The sequence below is a fragment of the Cydia pomonella genome, chromosome 20 (genome assembly GCF_033807575.1).
Source record: "Cydia pomonella isolate Wapato2018A chromosome 20, ilCydPomo1, whole genome shotgun sequence".
Classification (NCBI taxonomy): domain Eukaryota; kingdom Metazoa; phylum Arthropoda; class Insecta; order Lepidoptera; family Tortricidae; genus Cydia; species Cydia pomonella.
In genome coordinates this window covers 11,572,649-11,594,690 of record NC_084722.1, presented here as the reverse complement: position 1 = coordinate 11,594,690, position 22,042 = coordinate 11,572,649, and the positions used below count along the sequence as shown (strand labels likewise).

At 39.0% G+C, this 22,042-nt stretch overlaps 1 protein-coding gene and 1 long non-coding RNA gene across 4 annotated transcripts in view; one reads left to right on the top strand and one right to left on the bottom strand.

Moving 5' to 3' along the window:
* LOC133529235 (nucleolar protein dao-5-like) overlaps positions 1-22,042 on the bottom strand; it is a 61,717-nt gene that overhangs the window by 14,580 nt on the left and 25,095 nt on the right. For 2 of the 3 annotated variants that reach the window (XM_061866914.1, XM_061866915.1), the window contains exons 2-6: positions 16,189-16,299; positions 9,079-9,337; positions 5,271-5,430; positions 2,417-4,502; positions 2,240-2,341 (exon numbers count right to left, since the gene is read on the bottom strand). In XM_061866914.1, coding sequence (XP_061722898.1) covers positions 2,240-2,341; positions 2,417-4,502; positions 5,271-5,430; positions 9,079-9,337; positions 16,189-16,299 — 2,718 coding nt within the window. The remainder of the gene's footprint in view (positions 1-2,239; positions 2,342-2,416; positions 4,503-5,270; positions 5,431-9,078; positions 9,338-16,188; positions 16,300-22,042) is intronic. The other variant, XM_061866916.1, reaches the window with a different exon arrangement.
* LOC133529251 (uncharacterized) lies at positions 9,224-9,988 on the top strand. Its single transcript, XR_009801111.1, has 2 exons — positions 9,224-9,358; positions 9,511-9,988. It is a non-coding gene; the product is annotated as an uncharacterized LOC133529251 (long non-coding RNA).

The following is a 22,042-nucleotide window of genomic DNA, read 5'->3' as shown; positions in this document are numbered from 1 at the left end:
TAAAATAATGCCAATATCTCGAATCTTAGTGACTCTGTTTATAAACTTTCCTGGAAAAATATAATGGAAAAGAAGGGGATTACGTTTACAACAAAAGAAATACCGTTGTAATTTTCAGGGTTAAGAAGCAATTGGTTGTAACTGCAATATGCGGCAAAGCTTTTAAGATTGATCATGTCCAGGGCTCCAGGCAGTTGTTCCTTGTTTTTATGATTTTGAAACTTTTTGTATCGTCTGTATAAACTAAATGTTGAAAATGATGTACTCATGTCGTTGACACATATACATATACATAAAAGCGGTCCTAAATGAGAGCCTTGAGGGACCCCTGAGTGAGTGAGTGAAGTATCCGGAAGTATAGCCTCTTATTGACACTGCCTGGCATCGATTTTGGATATAGGATTCAATCTCCCTGTAGAGATCACCGATACCGAGTTCGTGTAATTTGTGTAATAGTGTGGTTAATTTTATAAAAAGCTCGTGAGAAATCCGTATACACGACGTCACCCTGATGCCCATTGACAATAGCGTTCAAATTGAGTGTCGAACGCCCATGAAGAAAACCGTGTTGTGTTGTCAGGGAAAATTTTACGAATGATACAATTTGTCAGTTCAGACGTCACAATTTTATCAAATATTTTGGCAAAAACACATAATTTGGATATGGGTCTACACTGGGACACATTGTTTGTGTATTGGTGATATTAAAGCCGTTTTCCAAACAGACGAAAAAGGACCCTAGAATAATGATTTACAGAAAATAATAATAAGAGGAGTAGCCAATTCCTTGCTTCAGGAGATATTAATATAGGGTGAATACGGTCAAGCCCCGCTCCCTTATCTACGAGTATGTTAACCTGTTGGAGATGTTACTATTGTTTGTATCATTTAGGTAACTTTCATCTGAGAATGAAATTATTCAAATTATAATAATAAGAAAATTATTGATTTCCCGCTACAATACTTTTTAGGGTTCCGTAGTCAACTAGGAACCCTTATAGTTTCGCCATGTCCGTCTGTCTGTCTGTCTGTCCGAGGCTTTGCTCCGTGGTCATTAGTGCTAGAAAGCTGAAATTTGGCATGGATATATAAATCAATAAAGCCGACAAAGTCGTACATAAAAATCTAAAAATTTAATTTTTTTTAGGGTACCTCCCCTACACGTAAATTGAGGGTGAATTTTTTTTTGCTTCAACTCTACAGTGTGGGGTATCGTTAGAAAGGTGTTTCAAAACTAATAGGGGTCTTCAACAAACATTTTTTGATAAAGTGAATATATTCGGAGATAATCGCTCCGAAAGAAAAAAAAAATGTGTCCCCCCCCTCTAACTCTTGAACCATAGGCCCAAAAAATATGAAAAAAATCGTGGAAGTAGAACTTAAGAAATACATTAAATGAAAACTATAGCGGACATGATCAGTTTAGCTGTTTTTGAGTTATCGCAAAAAGTTTCCCCTTCATAGTAAAAAGACTTACTTTAATTAGGTACTGATTATGCAAATTTGCCTATTTGTCTAACTCGGGTGAAAGGTACCGTTTCATCCCTTGGTTAACAATTTACTATACTTTAAGCTCCAGTTTAGCATATTGTGACGGAAGAGTAACTACGGAACCCTACACTGAGCGTGGCCCGACATACTCTTGGCCGGTTTTTATTTTTTTTAGGATTTTGATATGTAGTTTTGAAATTGAACCATGCTAAGTAAGTAAATGAATTTCATTAGACCTCCTATTCTCTTCCTTTCAATTCAGCACAAATCACTTTTGAAATTTCGCAAGTTTCTATCTTTGTATACATATGAATAATATTTATATTTAGTTACAATGATAATCACCTGGTAAAAACGCGGATCGCATGAAAATGCCCGACACGACACGACCACGAGATCGACTAATTCATCAATTTCATGAACGAAACGGTGAATTAATCCGTACAATAGTGCTAAAGCCGAGACGGAAAACATTTCTGAATTAACCTTATCACTATATGCGAAAATTCAATTAGAATTAGTAGTGTTGCCTTTAATGTTGTCGTGCTGTGCATTTTGAATCGTGAACAACGCAGTTAATTTTTTAGCTAGAAATGTGATTTTCTATCAAGCATTTTCGAAATTTAGTTGATTGAAAGCTGCTCCATGGTACAAAGCTATGATGACGGGAAGAAAAATATGAAACGGAGACACGGAATGTTTGCAAATGGTGTGGTAAATGTGTGTGAAGGTACGCGGGATGAGTCACCTTTGGGTCGACTGCCACCGCCGCTTGCGCCGATGCCGTGGTCGTGCAGCTCGCCACCACCTCCGGACTGGTGATGCAACTAAACGGTATAGCGGAATCGACCTGCGGACATACGGAACACTTAGAAATTGGATTTTTTTTTTAAGGTAATACAATCACTATAGCGCAAATTCCTACCTCTTTTGTGGTAGCTTTGCTGGGCAGCTTTGTACTATCGCTTTGCGTAATGTTATCGAAAAAAAGCTTTTTAAGCGCGTTTCTAATGATGTCTTTCTTCTTGTTCGAGTTCTCGTTATGCGGCTTTCTGGCGAGGCGGGCGGTAATTTTGTCTTTTTTCTTCTTTGGCAATTTGGCCGCGGAGTCGAGGGCGACGAGCGGCGGCTTGACCTCGCTGGGTTTAATGTCTAGGGTGTTATCTATGTTACTGGGAGATGTGAGTAAGCGTTTGTAAAGCGTTAGGAAATAGGAAGCGTTGACCGGCAAGTCCTGCGCGTAGTCGGCTGTTCTGGCCCGCCTCATATCCACCATTTCTGTGCCGCTAGTTTCAGAGTCCTTATCATCAAAGCAGTCCATTTCAGAGACTGGATTAAGCGCTCTTTCAACTGTGAGTAAACATGGATTTACAATTGGTGATTCAACGTTTGGTATATCTCGGCGTTCTGGTCGTTTAATATTATTAGAAATTTCTGTTTCGGGAGTAGAAGTCTCGTTGTTATGCTCGTTTTTATGGTAGTTATTTGATTCTATAGCTCGAAGTAATCGCTGTTGATTCGCCATGAATAGTGAAAATTCATTAGAGCTTTCAGTTTCAGGAGAACTTTGCATTGAAACCATTTCAACAAGACTTATGTCTTTGATTTGGGGTTTAGTATTTTCTGCCAGAGTTCGAGGTTCGTCTTTTGACATAATCATTTCAATGAAACTAATGTTGTCTTCGTTAGCGTTGCGCTGATTTTCTTCAGCAGCCACCATTTTAACAAAATCAAAGAAGGTTTTTTGAGTTGTTTGTCTCGTTACCATTTCAACGTCTTTATGGTCCTCTGTTATAGGGCATTGTTTCTCCTCGGCCTTTTCTATTTTAGGGTTTTCTTTCTCCTCAGTCTTTTCTATTATAGGGTTTTCTTTCTCCTCGGACATTTTTATTATAGATTTTTCTTTCTGTTCAGCCTTTTTTATCTTAGTTAGTTCAATATGATTTTGAGAATTTTCTTTCATAATAGCAAGGTCTGTGTCTTTTTCTAGATGCGTTTTTTCCTTCCGAGGCTTTTCCTGAGTGTTATCCTTGTTAGTTTTATCCTCAACATTATTTTGTTTTGATGAGTTACGACTAACTTCGGGTTTTAAGGTCAGAGGCGAAGGTGACCTAGTTTTCCCTGCACTACAAATACCACTATGACTCATTTTACTTCGTCTATCAAGTTTACTACTATCGGGCTTGGCCGGTGCAGGTTTATCAGTGGCGACATTGACATTCGCATTGCGTTCATTTCTATTACGCGTATTACGATTAGATTTATCTTTATTCTTATCGCGAGTGTCACTAGTGCTTGGATTTTGATATTTTTTATCCATATTATCGTGTAAAGATGGGCCTATCGACATACTTCTAATGTTTTTAGGATTACAAGATACTAAACAGGGCGCGACTAAGTCTTTTCCTACACGCTCACGATATGCTTGTCTAGCCATAGCTTCCTCAACATCTTTTACATCTAACATTTTAGGTATGTTATATATATCCGAATGATTTTTCGTTTCATAAGGGTTTTCACTAGCTATCGGAATGTATTTATCTTTAGATACTAAAGTAAGGCGCGACGTATCCATAGAATTTTTAGGTAATTTGACAGGACTTTGATGTGGCGAGTTTTTATAGTAATCGTCGATTTGTTCGTTTTTATAGAAGTCTTTGCTGTTGAGCATAGCGCCGCTCAGGCGATCCAGCGGTGCATTGTAAACCTCGAGCCCTCGATACCATTTGTCGACACACGCATTGTCGTGCCAGTAGCTTCTATTTCTGTCTCCTGCAGGGTCCAGGGGGCGACAGCTCCTCCCTCTGGGGTCTCTAGCCATCAGTGGCGTGACACGGCGGGCCGGCTCCGGGCCGCGCGGTCGGGGGGTGTTACCTGGTGTGTGGGGAGGGGGGGTACGCACCTGGTTGGAGGCGGTGGTGGTGGTGACCGCGCGGCCCGAGCACACGCTGCCGCTGCCGATCTCCAGCGTCGCGCGCGCCGTGTACATCGGGAACACCGGCTTGCTCCGCCTGCAACACCGGTCACCGGTCACCACACGAAACCAATACAACCGCACTGCGGTGCTTTCTATGTGAAAAGTATTAATTAGGACTAATCAAGTTTAAGTAATGACCCTGCAGGTGTAATTTTTGAGTTGCTGGAATGAAATATAATTCATTTGCAAAAACGGGTTATGATATAATATAATCAGTCGCATGCAGGAAAATTAAGCCAGCGCGGGGCCTGTGGCAAATTCAATCAAGATTAGATTGCCTGAATTTTGTCGGACGAAAAGAAACTGAGTCCGACAATGAAAAGAATCCTCGAATTGTTATTCCCGCCGAGGCATATGTAGTGTTTTTTTACAAAACATACAAGGAAAGAAGTTAAAATAATCAAGTATTTAAGCATCAAGCACTCGTGTACCTACTCGAATCTTAACATTAATAACATAAAAATCAGCCATGTCAGGCCATGCTCAGTGTAGGGTATTGTACGACTCGCTACGCTCGGCCGGCAACCCCTTACTTCTTGCCCTCTGTAGTAATACCTATACTATTTACGGTCACGATGCGTTGGAGCGCGGGGCCCCCAAATGCGCGTGGCCCGTGGTATTTGCCACTTTTGCCTCAAGGCTAATCCGACACTGCTGGCGCCGCCTACGCCGAACTTACATATCTGTTGAGCGTGTCGATGTCGGGGCAATGCGCGTCACTGGCGGACACGCGGCGCTCGGCCAGCGGGCTGGGGTTGACGCAGCGCACCGACACCTCGTATTGCGGCCGCCCAGCACTCACCTGTTGAGCGCGTCGGTGTCGGGGCAGTGCGCGTCGCTGGCAGACACGCGTCGCTCGGCCAGCGGGCTGGGGTTGACGCAGCGCACCGTCGCCACGTACTCCGCGCCGCCCACTGTGCTCGCCACCACGCCGCGCATCGGCTCTTCGCTTAGAAGAAACGCTGTGGACAACCAACAATCAACTTGTAACCTTTAAGTTGTTCTAATTCGAACTAAACACATTGCTATTCCCGTCACACCCCTTGAGACTAAAGCTGGCTGTGCCTGCCACCTACGCTAATGCCGATCGCGTAGGAGATAACTGACGTCAGTGTTACAATGGAGAGTGTCAATTTAATACGACAGCGCAAAACAACAATCAATTATGGATAGGTGGTGTAATATTTATTACATACTGCCTGCACAATGCACATATCCATCAGCTAATACTGAACAGGCGAAAAATTACTCAAATTTCCCTTGTTCCCTGACCACCTAATTTACCAATATATCGGCTATCTTAGGGTAGAGTAGGGGAGAGAGTAGGTTAGATAAGGGTAAAATAGAATCTGACCAGTCACTTTCTGTGCTCATTATACACTCTGAAGGTCGAGTATGAAATACAAAATTTGGTAAAGCTGGGACACTTTATCTATTTCTGGTGGTGGCAGGGCAAACCACGATTTTTTTGTAACAATAAAAATATGTTTCCTCCTTTTACATATGGAATGAACAGAGTCGTCCGACTGCGAAAACTGTTACATAAAAATTACAGTTAAAATAGGTAGAACAGAGGTTAACAGGTATGTAGGTGTACACGTAGTCTAGAGACTAATACCAAGTACAAGGGCTGCTACTTATGTATCCGCAGAAATGTGAAAAATAGTTTATAAAAAGTATTTAAATACAAAATTGACGACCGGTCTGGCCTAGTGGGTAGTGAGAGTGACCCTGCCTATGAAGCCGATGGTCCTGGGTTCGAATCCTGGTTAAGTATTTGTATATTATATATATATCGTTGTCTGTGTACCCACAACACAAGCCTTAGCATGGGACTTAGTCAATTTGTGTAAAAATGTCCCTATAAAAAAAAATACAAATACTTCCTTGATATACTGTTTCAAAATACAAAATAGTTTTCAAATTCGTATTTAAAATACTAAATACAAAATACATATTTTCAAAATACTTTTTTTAATATACAAATACTTTGTGATAAAAGGTACTCTTGAATAGTATATGTACCTAGTTTGAATTAAAAAAGTATTACTCGGAATTTACAAGTTGGAAAGGCATTCTTTAAAAACAGTGTGTGAATCAGTCCTCTAGAGTGCAAATTTCGTGTTGTTTCCTCATGTTAACCGATTGAATGGACTTTTAATTGATAGTTTTCAACTGTAAATTTTTAAAAGCATTAATTTGATTTGTAATGTTTTACAGTTAGTATATTCCTCTAGTTGGTTGGTGAAAACGTCTCGTTTGTGTTTCACCAGGGCAGAACATTTTGTACACCTCTAGCGCCTTAAATCCCTCGCAACGCTCAAGATTCCTAATTTTTAATCACTCGGTACGCTTGAGTCCATGTGCGGCGTTACTAAACAGATTCAATGTTAAAAGAATAAGAGATTTGCAAGGATTCTCCTCCTCTTTACCTCCTACCTACTTTACCTAATAAAAAGGATTTTGTATTTTAAAAATAGGTACCAAAAACTATTTCAAATAAAATAAAAAACAGTTTTTTTTTTCAGAAGGTATTTAAATACAATATATTTCAAATAAGCCACATCTCTGTGTATCCGGCATGGGCCACTAACTGGAACATTATTAAAAATATATTATATAAAAAACCGGCCAAGAGCATGTCGGGCCACGCTCAGTGTAGGGTTCCGTAGTTACTCTTCCGTCACAATAAGCTAAACTGGAGCTTAAAGTATAGTAAATTGTTAACCAAGGGATGAAACGGTACCTTTCACCCGAGTTAAACAAATAGGCAAATTTGCATAATCAGTACCTAATTAAAGTAAGTCTTTTTTATAGTAATGAAGGGAAAACTTTTTGCGATAACTCAAAAACAGCTAAACTGATCATGTCCGCTATAGTTTTCATTTAATGTCTTTCTTAATCTCTACTTCCACGATTTTTTTCATATATTTTGGACCTATGGTTCAAAAGTTAGAGGGGGGGGGACACATTTTTTTTCTTTCGGAGCGATTATCTCCTTATATATTCACTTTATCAAAAAATGTTTCTTGAAAACTCCTATTAGTTTCGAAAGACCTTTCCAACGATACCCCGCACTCTAGGGTTGAAGCGAAAAAAAAAATTCACCCCCACTTTACGTGTAGGGGAGGTACCCTAAAAAAAATTAAATTTTTAGATTTTATTGTACGACTTTGTCGGCTTTATTGATTTATATATCCATGCCAAATTTCAGCTTTCTAGCACGAACGACCACGGAGCAAAGCCTCGGACGGACAGACAGACGGACATGGCGAAACTATAAGGGTTCCTAGTTGACTACGGAACCCTAATAAAGGAACTCTTTGGAAGCAGAATACAGTTTGTTCCATATGTCTATCAATTGGTTTTTACATTGTAGCATTATTTTAAAAATTCATTGTTTCATCTTCAACTGAAAAATGATTTTTTTTTACGATTTTCGGCGTGTGCAACTCAAAAATAGTGCATGGGTCGACTTTTGGGTTCCATCGAAGGTCAATTTGTATCAATGTTTTAATGAGTTAAATTGTGGTCGTCGTATGGTTACGGATATATATAAACAATACTTATAAAACAAAAACAAAATGACAGTAAAATGAATTACGATGTGAAAAAAAAACCTTAATGAATAATACAAACGAAACAATACAAACATGCAAAAATTGGCTGCTAAATCGATTCGATTAATTCGTTTATAATTACTAGATTTGACAAACGATACGTCTTAACCCCATCACTACAAACGTCAATAGACAACTGTCAAATGTGTGAACTTAGATCTCTCGGACAATAGTTCTGTCTTTATGTACATTTAGTACAGTAGTACATCGAGACAAACTGAGCATAATAAATTAACGGAATGGTTTTTACGGACGTTTTTTAAAGTAGTACAATTCGAAATTTGTTGCCTCGCTTACTCCCGTGCAGTTGCAACGGAGTGACTGCCATGTGCTGTCTCGCTCATATTAGTCGAGAGCCGTTCGGTAGCTATCGCACGCGCTCGGCGTTAATTCGGTCGGATCATTCGGATCGCTTTGCTGTCAGTGTCACTAATGAGCTACACTGACTGCCCGCAAACCAAACTGACGAACGGGCTCGTAAAACTGTGTGAGCCGTGACGGGTTCAATGAAAATTTCTAGTTTTGCTAATACGAAGCCACGAAATACGAGCTTCAGGGGGTCATACTCCAAATAGAAATTTCCATTAAATTTGGGCGAAGGAAGGGAAGAGGCCTCTCGTCCACGGCCTCGCACTTGAGCCCCCGCGGAAAGCAACCCTTTTTATTATATTTTGAATACACATTGAAAGAAAAGGGCCTCGCAGACACGACTTCGCCCACGCCTTGATTAGTTACAGAAAATACTGAGAACATATCCAAGTATTAGGAAATTTTCCGCAACTGGTGTTTGTCCATGGGCGGCGGTAACCGCTTACTATCAGGCGATCTGTCTGGTCGTTTGCCCAGAATATCATAAAAAAACTGAAACATTCTTATTTCTAGCGCAATAAGAGCGAGCGAAGTAACATATTACTGTTCAGTGTTGGTTAATTGCAACTGTTACTGTATTAACCGCAGTCATACACAGAGATGATGTTAAAGTATACGTACATGTGTCGACGCCGGAGGGCAGGCTGCCGCCGTGGATGGCGCGCGCGGACACGGGCGCGGGTGGGTGGTGGCTGTGGCGGGCGCGGCGCGGCGCCGGCTCGGCCGCCAGCGCGGCCACCAGGTCCTGCAGCGAGTTGGAATGCGGCAGCGCGCGCCGCCCGCGCCCGCCGCCGCGTCGCGCGCGGCCTCCGCCGAGCCGCGCCGCCGCCTCGCACGCCTGCTCGTCCTGTTCGTCCTGCTCCACTTCTTCGAGGAGCTCCTGCAACAACATTACAATGAGGTAATTTAATTACTATTCAGACGATGAGGAAATCGCGATTACCAGGAATCCTTTCAGTCCGGTTTAAGCCACGCGTTTGGAGAAACCACTATTTACGGATTTTTTGGTCTTAGTCAACTGTGTCAACGGCTTACATATTTAATGTTTTACAGGAATGTTGCCGTTTTCCCATATGTGATGATGTAAGTACGATACGCAGCCTACGCACCACGCATCGTACGGCGTCAACCGTAGTCCAAATCCGAACAGATACAAAAATCTATCTCACTATTATTGTTTTCTTATTTTTCACATTGTTTATCAATATTTCATTCAAAGTTTGCATCTCTTATTATGACTTGACCGCTTGGTAATCTGTCTTCATCTTATCACACTCCTAATAGTCATTTAGCTCAACAATTAACAACTGGCGCCTGGTGAAGAAAAAGTCTTAGCTCGTTAGAAAGATAGGTACGGTTATTATGATAAAATAACGATTTGTATGCGTGACTAAACCTATGGAAACATTACCAAGGAAAAAGGCTTATCTAAGTTACAGCCGATTATTAACTGTCATCGGGTATTCATTTGTTTTCCTCTAATAGCGTGGATATTATGAATTACTGTATTAATTAAATGATTCATAACCAATTTGGAAATATTTATTTTTAGCTCCTAGTAATATAATACTCTAGTTAGCAAAAGATGCCACTAGGTGTGATATGTACTATCAGTTTCCTCTACGTGTTGGAATACATACAAGTGCGGAAAGTAGGATATTCGCAACGAGTGGCGATATATTAAAACACTTCCCTTCGCTTCTTCCCTTCGTTCACTAATTCGCATCTACTTCGGTAATTTACTAATTAGCATGTAGTGTATGTTCACAATAGAAAATTAACTAATTGACATCGTGCATAGTTTCTTTCTATGCGACTTGAAAGTAAATGTATGTAAAGCTAAGTCTTATACTATACTGAAGTTCGAGATATAAACTTAAATGTCTAATTTTCTTCACATTCGCGCGTGCCAGTTTTAGTTCAATAATAAAACACTTGTTATAATTTCCCAGTAATGTAATTGCGTAAGCCGGCGCCAATCGTCGTGTCGCGTAGGTACCTATTGTACCTAACTATAACCACTTATGTAGATACCTACATATTGCAGATTTGGCTGAGACAGATAAGTAACCTTTCGTAACCTTTGTGACCGGAACTGCCAAATATGTGCTACATATTACAAATTTTCAAATATAGTAAAACCCGTTTAATAAAATTCTAAAAGAACCACACTCAAAGTGCGTCTTAAGCAAAAAGCGTATTAATGAAAAATGTATCAAAAGAAGTTGCAGAGATCGGTGTATACCGTGATTGTATTAAGGGTTCTACACTTTCTACAGGGTCTACATGCTGCACTTCAAATATAACACATTGCGAGTCAGGTGTTATTCAAAAGATTTATTTTCGTTTTTTACAAATTATTAAGTCAAATACATAATTCGATGCTTTATTAAATCTATGTATGACCCATCAGTAAGGTTTGTATTTAATGGTTTATTAAGCGTTCTTCTTATTTTACCTTTCAATTTTTGTTTAAGAGTTCATCCAAGAATCCTCTTTACTTTATCATAAATAGGGATCTTTGTTGATATCCAAACAGTTACACCTACTAAAATGTCGAAAATCTCACAGCCAAATTTTATTTTACTAGTGTGTTCCGGAAACAATAAAATTTTGTAGAATGGGTTTCCTGCAACTGGCCAAAATCAACAAAACTAAGGCCAAAAACATTTGAGAGTCAGAGCTATAAAATGAATTCAGTTCACAGTCTTCCCACAAAGTCGAATAAAATCTCTTGTGTCGTAATATATGAGTGAGATTCACTACGAGCGAGTTAAACGCTAGCGACGAGGGCCATTAAATACTCATGGCAAAGATCACAACGCAAGATATTTCATCAGGTTTTCCTGGCAAGCCGGCTTTCAAGCTTGAGCCAGCCAAACTCAAAACGGACCAACAACAGTTAACGAAGTGACTTGGTGTTTTGCCAATTTGATAGGAAATACAAGAATGCTATATCAGGAGTTTTGGTATAACCCCACACCGGTGCTTGAGACGTAGTGATGATCGTCACTGCGTCTGCTGCGTATAGATATAAAAAAAAGAAGAAGGTAAAGATTCATGGCATCAACTTTTTTTTTGTTTTCTTAAAGGTTGACTCTAAAAAGTTATTGATCGTAGAAGAGATGTAAAGTTTAAGAAATATTCATAAGTACTTATAATTTGAAAGCTGAAGCATAAGCATTTTTCCCTTCGGCCGCGTACGCAACCAGAGCTTCGTAATCAGATGCGATCGAAAACTATTTCTGCCTTGTACGAAACCGGTTGCGATCAAAAACTAATTTCGTCTTACCCGTAACCAGTTACGATCGAACACTTCTCGTTCTTATACGAAACCAATGTCTGGGCCATCTAGCTATAGGTTTTTTTCAAATATTTTGTCATGATACTCATGATAATTTCTTATCCTGAATGTCAGTGCTCCATGTCTCTTAAGCCAGTGTCTTTTAAGGAACGAGGTTACATTGTATTTGCCAACAAAATATTTGAATATTATCAACTGGTACAATTTTTGTGTTCTGATTTTTGACTAGATATATAACGTGTACAGTACTTATACTGTATAACAAGGTGTATAAATATAATCTTAGCTGACTTTATCAACGGTCGAAAGGTTTCGTACAACAAAGAAAAGTGTTCGATCGTAACTGATAACTAGTAAGACGGAATTAGTTTTTGATCGCAACCGGTTTCGTACAAGGCAGAAATAGTTTTCGATCGCATCTGGTTACGAAGCTCTGGTTGCGTACGCGGCCGAAGGGGCATTTTTGACTCTAGCTGTCAAATGTTTACATTAGAATTAGACAATCCAGTTGCGACAAACTATAGCACAATTTTTTATACATTTTGCTAAAACGAAGCTGCGTATTTAGTTGCGTGCCCCATACCATACGGAGTATTCCCCGGGTGGTATCCCTGCTGCGTAAACAGGGGCTTTTGAGGCAGAGGCATGGAAAGAGGTCGTCCGGTCGGTGGCACTTGTCCCGAGCAGGAGCGTAATTCCGATCGCGATTCGTGTCAGGTTGTGTATAAGTGAGAACAGCAAATAGCAAAGTTCACAATTACGCTGGTTTACGAGAGCTCGGCGCTCGACGCTAGACTCGCTAGCACCCGCATAATCAATGAAAAAGCTTCGCCGTCATATATATTGACTCATCAAATAAAATAAATACGTCGGGAAGACGACTATAATAGAAAACGTCGCGCAAGAATTTTCCAAATTTTACACAGAAAAGTTGTCCAATTCTAGCTCTACTGTTTTGAAAATTTCCGCATCTATTTTCTATCGGATTTCACTTAATATAACGAGTATTGTAGCCTTATAAAGTAGCATTCCCTAGGTTTTAATAAAATACCATCTCAATTTTAATGCAAGTATATCCTGTTTGTACAAAGAAGTGTAAAATACGGAAACATGGGAAAATAAAAACCCAGTTTGACCTGCGAGGCAAGTCACATATATCGAATACCATCAAATATATCGGAGCGGCCAGCATTTGCAAATATCTGACCCCGCCTCTATCATCATGATATTAAAGTGCATGATCAGTTATATTTGAGCACCTTTTCCGCTCCAATATACACGATGGCAACAGTGGCGACTGCACCCAATTGTGTGATAATAAAATTGTAATTAAAATTTGGTTCGAACTCCTTATCAATATCATAATTATTATAAATATGAAATCAAAAACAGTCTTAACGAGTTTGGGAAAATGTCGCGGTCATAAATAACAAAACACTATCAATATCATGTCATATCATAAGTAACTGTTTGTTTCAGTGTAGCGAGAGTAGTAATACTTCATTGCTTGGAACGAATAAAAGCATTTATCTCGAGTAATTATGGTATTGTAGTATGCACTCATGCAAATTGTTGTTGTTGTTGTAATCTGGGGGCACGGCAGTGTCCCCGCCAAGACGAGCCAAGCAAAGCGCAAGCCATGTATTTTGACTAAGGTGTAGTTTGTGAAGTTAGGGCGTGTAAAGTTAGAACTGTTAGAAGCTTGACTCTTCATGAGATCTGATAACTTTTTGACAGTGCGAGCCTTATGGTTTTTGGCGGGTATATACAATCTTGATAGTTATTGTATGTTAAGGCATAAAATCAAAACAATTTATCAGTCCCGCCTCCCAAATCGAAGTTTTTAGTTACTACATTAAAATAATCGCAATAAATCAATATCTGCAATTCTGCACTGACCTTTGCCACAGCGATATGCCAACCGTGCAACGAACTGTAAATAAGGTGCTATAGTTTGCAATGTCACACTGAGTGTCAAAACGTTCTTAAACTTCTTTCATCTTTCTTCGCCTTATTACAAAGAAATAAGGATTAAGGTACAGTGAATCTTTGACGTCGATTGTATTCAGGTATAGAGTGGTATCAATTAAGGTGCAGTAAGTTCATATAGCGGAGCTTATCTTAGAACAGAGTGCGTAAAGTAGTTAGTGAAGTACTCATTTTGTTTCTCTCGGTGGCAAATTTTGTTTAAGGGGCTTTTGTGTAAAATTGCTCCCCGCTGTTTACATCGATTTTTGACTAGTTTTTAGTCTTTACTCCTACATTTGCTCTATAGATAGAATTATAAGACGAACGGCTATCGGTTCTTTAATCTTTTATCTCCATTCTGGTCTGCCGGATTTTGAAAGAAATGAACACTTTTTTTTTTTTTTTAAGCATTGTCTAAATTTTTTCGTTTCTCGATTGCTGTGAAGGATTTTACATATACGAAATCTACAAACTTGGGTTCGTCTTCGACGTCTCTAAAAACTGGTCAAATTTTTTTATTTTAAATTAATTAACACAAGTTATGGCCAGTTAACCAGTTTTTTGGACTAAAATTGTTCAACTTTGATGCCAAATATCTCGAATACAGTGAACTTTGAAGTAAATATGTGACACTATACTGCTTACAGCCGTTGCTGTTAATATGATAAGCTTCAAAAAACTTTAATAACCTGGAGAATTCAGATCGAAGGTCATTGACGTTAGGGAGCCCCTTAACTCTCATGCCTTGAAACCCTCGCAACGCTCCTGATTCCACTTTTTGAACCACTCGTAACGCTAGTGATTAAATTTTGGTAACATTCGGGCATCAATATTAGCACGAGCGGTTAAACAACAACTTTGACCCCTTGTAAAACATTTACAAGGGGTCAAAGTTGTTTAAAAGCAAATCTTTTTAGGGTTCCGTAGTCAACTAGGAACCATAAAAAGGTTTGCCGTAAATACCTGGTGATATATTTTTTGCCGGTAATGTAACAATCTTATAATTCCTAATATTGAAGCAAGATTCAATTTCATAAAATTGACTCGCAGAGAGTTGATTTCTGTCTTTTTCGTATTTACGAGTAAAATCATCTACGAGTTATTATTTAACTGTAAGGGAAATGAGTAAGAAAGTTTTACAAAAGTTAGAATTTCGAAATCGATTCCACAATAAAAAAAATCCTACCATAATAATTTGCAGGTAGCTTCTATATTTAGAACAATGTCGGTAAATAAATTTAATGTCGGTTGAGATTATAAGGTTGCCCCAGAAATAAACATAATTACACAAGTTTGTTGTGAAATAGGCACAAATACATAAAAGGATAACGTTTTACGATTACCACAATCTAATCCTGAATAAAGACCTCAAATAGTTAATAGATCTTTCTTACTACTTTTATTGCCAACTAGCAATAGACCGCGAGCCAGGAACAAATTTCCATGACCAACCGTCTCCGGGGCGATAACTCGTATAGTGTTTAAAGGCTTTGTATGATGAACCCTCGTGGCAGCCGCCAAAACGTAAAAAAAGTCATCGCCTCTCGTTTCGTACTTTGATAGATGAAAGTTTAGGAGCTATCGTCAGTCGGTTGTATCGTGGTGGAAAGAACGTCAGCTGGTCGCATGAACATGTAAAAAATAAGGGTTTTACCTTTTTATGATAGTGATAACAAAATCATGAAACTTTGCATGTAGCATTCCATCAGGAGTTTCAAATAAACGGATTACGTAATTTACACATAAGAACGCATACTTTGTGGACATAAAGTGGTAAGGCGTGTATTTTTTAGATGTTCATGTGACCAGCTGACTATTTTTTTTAATTCATGATAGTATTTAAACTATCATCTGACAAAGTATCAGCCGGGAGGCGATGACTGACGATATATGCTCCTGGAATCCTGACCCGCGGTCTATATGCGCGTATTATAATTACATTCCGCTCGCACGACGCTTCGAAGAGCAAATCGGATGCAGTGTGAAATGCGCCTACCTGTCTTTCCCATCGTAGTCTATAGAATTCGAATTAACTCGATGGGTTTTCGTAAAGTACAGAAAATACAACGTGAAGTGAATGGAGATGCCGGTTGTCTATTCCGTGACTATAAAGTGCAAACACCTGTTTTGCTGCCTATCCAAAACTACACCGAAACTTTTCTCATCTGAACATTTATATCGGTGACCATTCAATCATCAGCTACAGTGTTTCGGGGCGTCGTCAATCGCTGTCCGTCGTCTAGCGCAGAGGTAAAAAAACTTGAGAAGAAAAGCCAGGCGGAGTAGAACCCATGCACCAGTTTTAGGCATCTCAAAGACTTCAGTGGGCTAAGAATAGTAAGTGTGAATTTTTTTATGGTTTGATGAGCCACTTCCAAAGGGCCGCATACTCGCGAACCGCGGTTCGCTGACCCTGGATCTGACGTATACGTTTTGTGCATTATTGTTTGTCAGTTTACCTTGAACAGACTGCTCTTGCCCTCGCGGTCCTTGGGGCACTTGTAGGTGATGGCCTCATCCAGCAGCGCGCGCAACTGTCCGTCGTCTAGAGTCTCCACGTGTTTGTTGTTCTGAAACAATACAACAAACTTTGTTAAATTTTGACATATTAATTTTACCCCATCAGCCTTTTATGATTCTTTAAAGTACGAACGAAACGATGATCTTTTCGTAACATCACACTACAACGCCGCATGACATAGCGATAGCGGCGCCGGTGTACTGTCTTTTCGCCAAAGCTTTATTGGCCGAATTTCACTTGCCAACCAACTTTTCGCAGATGATTGACTTTGGCAACTAACATTCGGCAAACTTTCATTGTGACGTTTTACTTGTTAGAATTAAGGTTAAGTAGATTATTATTATTATATTATAACATACTACATTTGGAATACATTTCTTTCGCCAAATCATTCATTTGGTTATAAAAATTGACTGGTGACATAGGTGCGACGACGGGTGAAGCGAGGAGTAGCGTGTTAGGTAAACTACGACCTAACAGAGCCAGAACCGACGTTTTGCATCGAACGATGTTAGATAATAAAAATAAACTTTTTATGTTTCGTATTAGACTTACAAATTCTTTCTGCTACCTAAAACATTGCGTTTTAAAAAGTGTCTTAAGTTGTTGTCCAAACATACATTTGCTAACTGTTAGGTGGGGAAAAAATACGAATTATTATGTTGAGTTGCTACTGGATCGTTCGGCGAAATAAAATTATGCGAAAATGACATTAGGCAAAATAATTTTCGGCAATGATTTAGATAACCAGCGGCGCCATAGTTTGTTTTTCGCGTAACCGCAGTGGCCTGGCATGTAAAGACTACTAAAGATCGCATGTTTTACCTACTGTGTCCTGAATGTTAGACTATAACCACCGCGGCACCATAAATAAAGCGCCGTAGTTCAGAATATCGTAATAAGGATCGTCATCGAACAGTGATTGCCGAGCGACGTCTGCAGGTGGTAGAAGGCGCTTGGATGGCATTTTTCGCACGTTGCTCTTATGTTTGAAGGGCACAACGCTATGCGCGTATTATAGCGACATCTCACTCAACCGTATCCAGTGTGCCATGCGCCGAACCTAAATGACAATCCTCGCAATGGATTGAAGCATGCTAAACAACTCATATTCGACCCAAATTACGTGAGCAGTCCGTTTGAAATGTTTTAATAAATAACCTCGACTGAACATTACTGATTCCGATTACTTTACATTATAACGTTGACAAAACATTTCACAACGACCATAAATTTCAATTATAAACTTAATACAAACTGTCCACGCATGTGGACAATACGGCAAAATAGCAGTCTCAACATTAATGTCAAGGCTAGAAAGTAATCACAGTGTATTCCCGCAGCTTATCAAAACAGGCGAGATTGATTTCAGCGAACCATTGTAAAAGAGCCGAGCTGCATACACCACAAAGGCGCATGCACCACAGCTGCGATTTCTTGCACACGCTGGTTGTAGGTAATACTTGTAATGTATAGAGTTATATGTAAGCAGGCGGATTCGAGGCGGCTTGCCTAGCAAGACTTAGAGATATCCTCTTGGCTAGTAACCCGCGTAACGAACTAGCGTCTCTCGAGCTTCGGCGTCTATTCAACTCTGGATGCTGCTTGACGTATTGTTGGCGCAACTGCATAGCGACACCATTTTCCATAGCGCTGACTAGACGCCGACGCTAAAATGCCGCTAGTATGGGGTCTCTCCTACTCATTAGGATATTACATGTGCACTCGACTGTCTAAGCTACATATTACGCATCTGCTGTGGTTCGCTTTTATTCTACCTAAGCGGCGAACACTGGCGTCTTTCGAGCGTCTGAGTCTAGTCAGCGCTATGAAAATGGCGTCGCTGCGCAGTTGCGCCAAAAAACGTACTGGAACAATTTGGAGATCAATATGTCACTGGTTCGCTTGCTCCGGCGTCTCTACGCTTTGAGAATAGTCCCGCTGTTATCAAATGGACCAACGTTCACGGACACGCTCTCGCCCACCGAAGACAACCAATTGTAAAGCTTATTTTTATTAGATAAAATTTAAAGTTAAGCGTTTCGTTGCGTTGGGTCGACTACATTAAATTCTGCGTCACCTTGAATTAAATCTTATCACATTTAAAATTATTATTACAGTAATGTTGTGCTCACATGGTAAGTCTTCATGTATTTTTTTCTAATGACCTAGACCCCAAACATTGTGATAACTCAAAAAAAAACTAGAAACCCCCGAATTTATAGCGGCGTGGCCTGTTAAATTGAGCTTTTCTAAAAACCATCGCTGAAGCATCAGATCCCACACATGATTCGCTAAATTAGTAGCCAGGCGATCCCAATGATTCCAATCATTGGGATCGCCTGGCTACAGCAAGACGTCAGAACGAGCTCCATCTAGTGAGTAGGTAATTAAGAGCAATTCCTAGCTGAGCAACTTTTCAAATCTCGAATTTTTGAAGCTATGTTTCTGTCGCGCTGCGGTGGGCGGGAGCCGGAGCTATCTAAGTGTGAGTGCGCGCACACAGACGCGAGACTCGTGCGCTCGCTCATTGCGCGCCGTTCCGTCGACATCGCCCGCGAGCCAGACGGAATTTATTCTGCGCTGCCCGACGCAAGTTGTTTTTGTTGTTACTTACCACGTAATATTGTTTTTCATTTTTATATTATACTGTATCTATTACACCCTAATACTAAACACCCTATCACCTGTACTAAATGTATTTTATACCTATGATAACGAAATAATAAATGATTGATTGATTGATTGATATTAATTACCATATAGGTAAAAACTGCAAAAAAGAATGATGTCTCAGCTTCGGTTGTCGTCGTACAGTCAAGTGCAAAAATATGTATCGAAAGAATCGTCTCATAAATATGGTACTACGCTCTTATTACACTGGAATAAGATGCTATGGGACATATTTTTGAGTAAGATGTGCACACCCATATTTTCACACTTGACTGTACCTATCCGTATCAGTAAGTTGGGAGTGATCATGGTGTGTTGTGAAATTCTGTAAGTAGGTATAAATATACCTATGGTTAAACTACAATCTATTTAACTTGTAGTACGATGGGGCTAAACTTGGGCCGCCTTATTGAAGAACGTATCGCAATGACAATCTGGGTAAAGTATGTTGGGATAATGCCGGACAATTTTGGGACCAATTGAGAGAACTCGTGAAAAAATGTTTTTTCGAGATCTCAACACGTGACAGATTCTTGAAGTACGTAGCGAATCGTTAAATAATAACCGTAGATTCGGCCTGAATTTTGGTAATCTTCAATATAGAACGGTTTTAGTTTTGTACCTGTGTAAAGATGAGACATACTTTTTTTTAGGGTAACGAGTGTTTTGCCATCAAGGGAGAACATTGGATGGTGAAAAAAAGTTGCTTCTAATGGAAAGAGAATAAGGTATCACAAAGAAATAGGTCCGGTGTCTACCCTTTTGTATCCGATCTTAACCCTGATACAAAAATTGGTAAAATTGTGGCTCTCAAACTTTGATACCTATGTCATAAGGCAATTTGATAAGTAAACAATGTGCTAAGAAACCTCTTATTGTAAGGTTTACCCGAAGTAATAAAAAAAAACACTAAAATAATAGATACGTTGCGAAGTTTTGACAATTTAAGATTTCGTGAACTGTACAGGTTTAGGGAAAGTGTAAATGTATTGTTTATTGAATGAAATGTACTGGAAGATATTAAGTACTTAAGTAGGAGGGACAAAAATCAAAATAAAAAATAATCGTGCCCAGTCATTTTTAATGAAGGTCGCCAAAAAAATAAAAATCAAACTTAGAAATCAAAAAGACTAAGTAGTTTTTAAAAAAAGTCAAGGTCACTGAGAGCCCATCTTGAAATATGGAAAATAATTAAAATTGCGATTTTGTTGGTTTAATTTTGCAATTATGTATATATATATATATATATATATATATAGTTGATATACAATCTTTTTTTTTATAAAATGTAAGGATCGTATGTAAAGAGTAAAGTAAATATATAGGAAAAGAGAGCCCTCTTGAAGCATTTTAAGGAAGTTAATTTCGAAGCCCTATCTCTATTTTGTATCCGAAACTAGCAATGTATGTATGCGTGCACATCTACATATGCATCCGTATGTGTAGGTACTTTATTGCGAGAAATTGCTCATTTGCTATCTATTTTACTCGATTTTGTTATAAAATTGAACATGTATCATCATCCCTATACAATATAAATACTCTTTATTGCACACCTCAATAAAAGAAAACATACACATAAGCACAGGTAAACAACATGCGGTCTTATCGCTAAAAGGCAACCTTTGGGTTGCGGAAATTAAAAAAAATTACATTGTCAGTAACCCTCGCGCTGGTAGTGGTACTGGATAAAAATAATGGTACGAAAGTGTGATCAAGAAAACAATAAATGTGATAATTAAGGTCAGTAGGTAAAGTGAACAAAATTTAAAATTTGATAATCACTGCTGTTTTTTAAATAGGTAAAGATCTGATTGTTTCTGGTCTCTCGGTCTACAGCAGTGCTAGGTCTGTTAACACAATTACAAAAACAAACACAGTTTCATCACAATACGCAAAATAAATTACAGAGCGAAGATCGGATAGAAGGAAGAATTCGCGAAATTTACCTTGCTCTCTGTGATTGCACATAGCACAAGCCCGACTCCCTGAGCGACGCGGGACACTGACAGTCGAGGCGCAATGAAATGGCGTCTTACACAATGTTGCCAACATTAAAAAATAAAGCCAAATTAGGGGGAAATGAATGTCCTACGTTCTTCACCCGCATCCGGTATTTACCCAACATACTTACCTTAATCGTTGAACCGCCGCATTTCAAAATGGCCCTTATTTTGATATCGGCTAGCCGTAATGTAATACGGCGGATTATACAATACGACTGCGATACTTAAATATAAATCCCCTCGTCAATGTAATTTCATTAAATTTGCTATCTAGTGGCAAACATCAAAGTAGTTATCTTTTACTTGTGACGCACAAGTGTGAGCAATGTAAAATACTATATTTCTAAAAAAAATTGCCTACTAGGTACGTAATAAAAGAAAATGTGATTATTAAATTATAATACGAAAGGTGGTCAAATCGCAAAATGCTGTCGTTTTATTTAAAATAATGAAATAATTAGACCAGTTCCGAAAGTACCGGGAAATCCCGGTTCTTTAAAACAGTACCGGTTCTGCAATCCCTAATAAGGATGTTATGCCCATCACTATTCCTTCTGTGTATGTATATTTAGAAACTGTCTCCGCCTCCAATTCGTGCGATAAGGACAACTGCAGCTCGGACCGAAATTCACTCGCAAAAAACTCAAAAATCGAGGTTTCGCTCTCGACTGTTTCCTCCTCCAAAACGCAACTAATCATTATGAAATTTTGGAAATTGCAAGAGGAAGAAATAATCTATGCCGCTATGTTTTGATTTTTTGGATATTTTTTGTCATATTTGTATACAGTGCCTTTTTTTACAGCCAATTCAATTGAGCCGTTTTTGCGATTTTCGAGGCACTGTATCTTTCTTCAAAATAAAATAATCCAAAAAAGCAAAACATAGCGGCACAGATATTGATGATATTGATCTTATTTGAAAAAATCACTGCTCTAGGTTAAAAATCCAGGGAGGAATCAGTCGAGAGCGTTTGTATGGAAAAATCGCAACTAGGAATTCCTCTTAATCTGTGTCACCGGACAATTATACAAGGTCAAGGTCATAACATAAAATTAAAATATTAGGGGTAAAATTATTATATATTTGGATGTAGGTAAATAAATATAAAAATA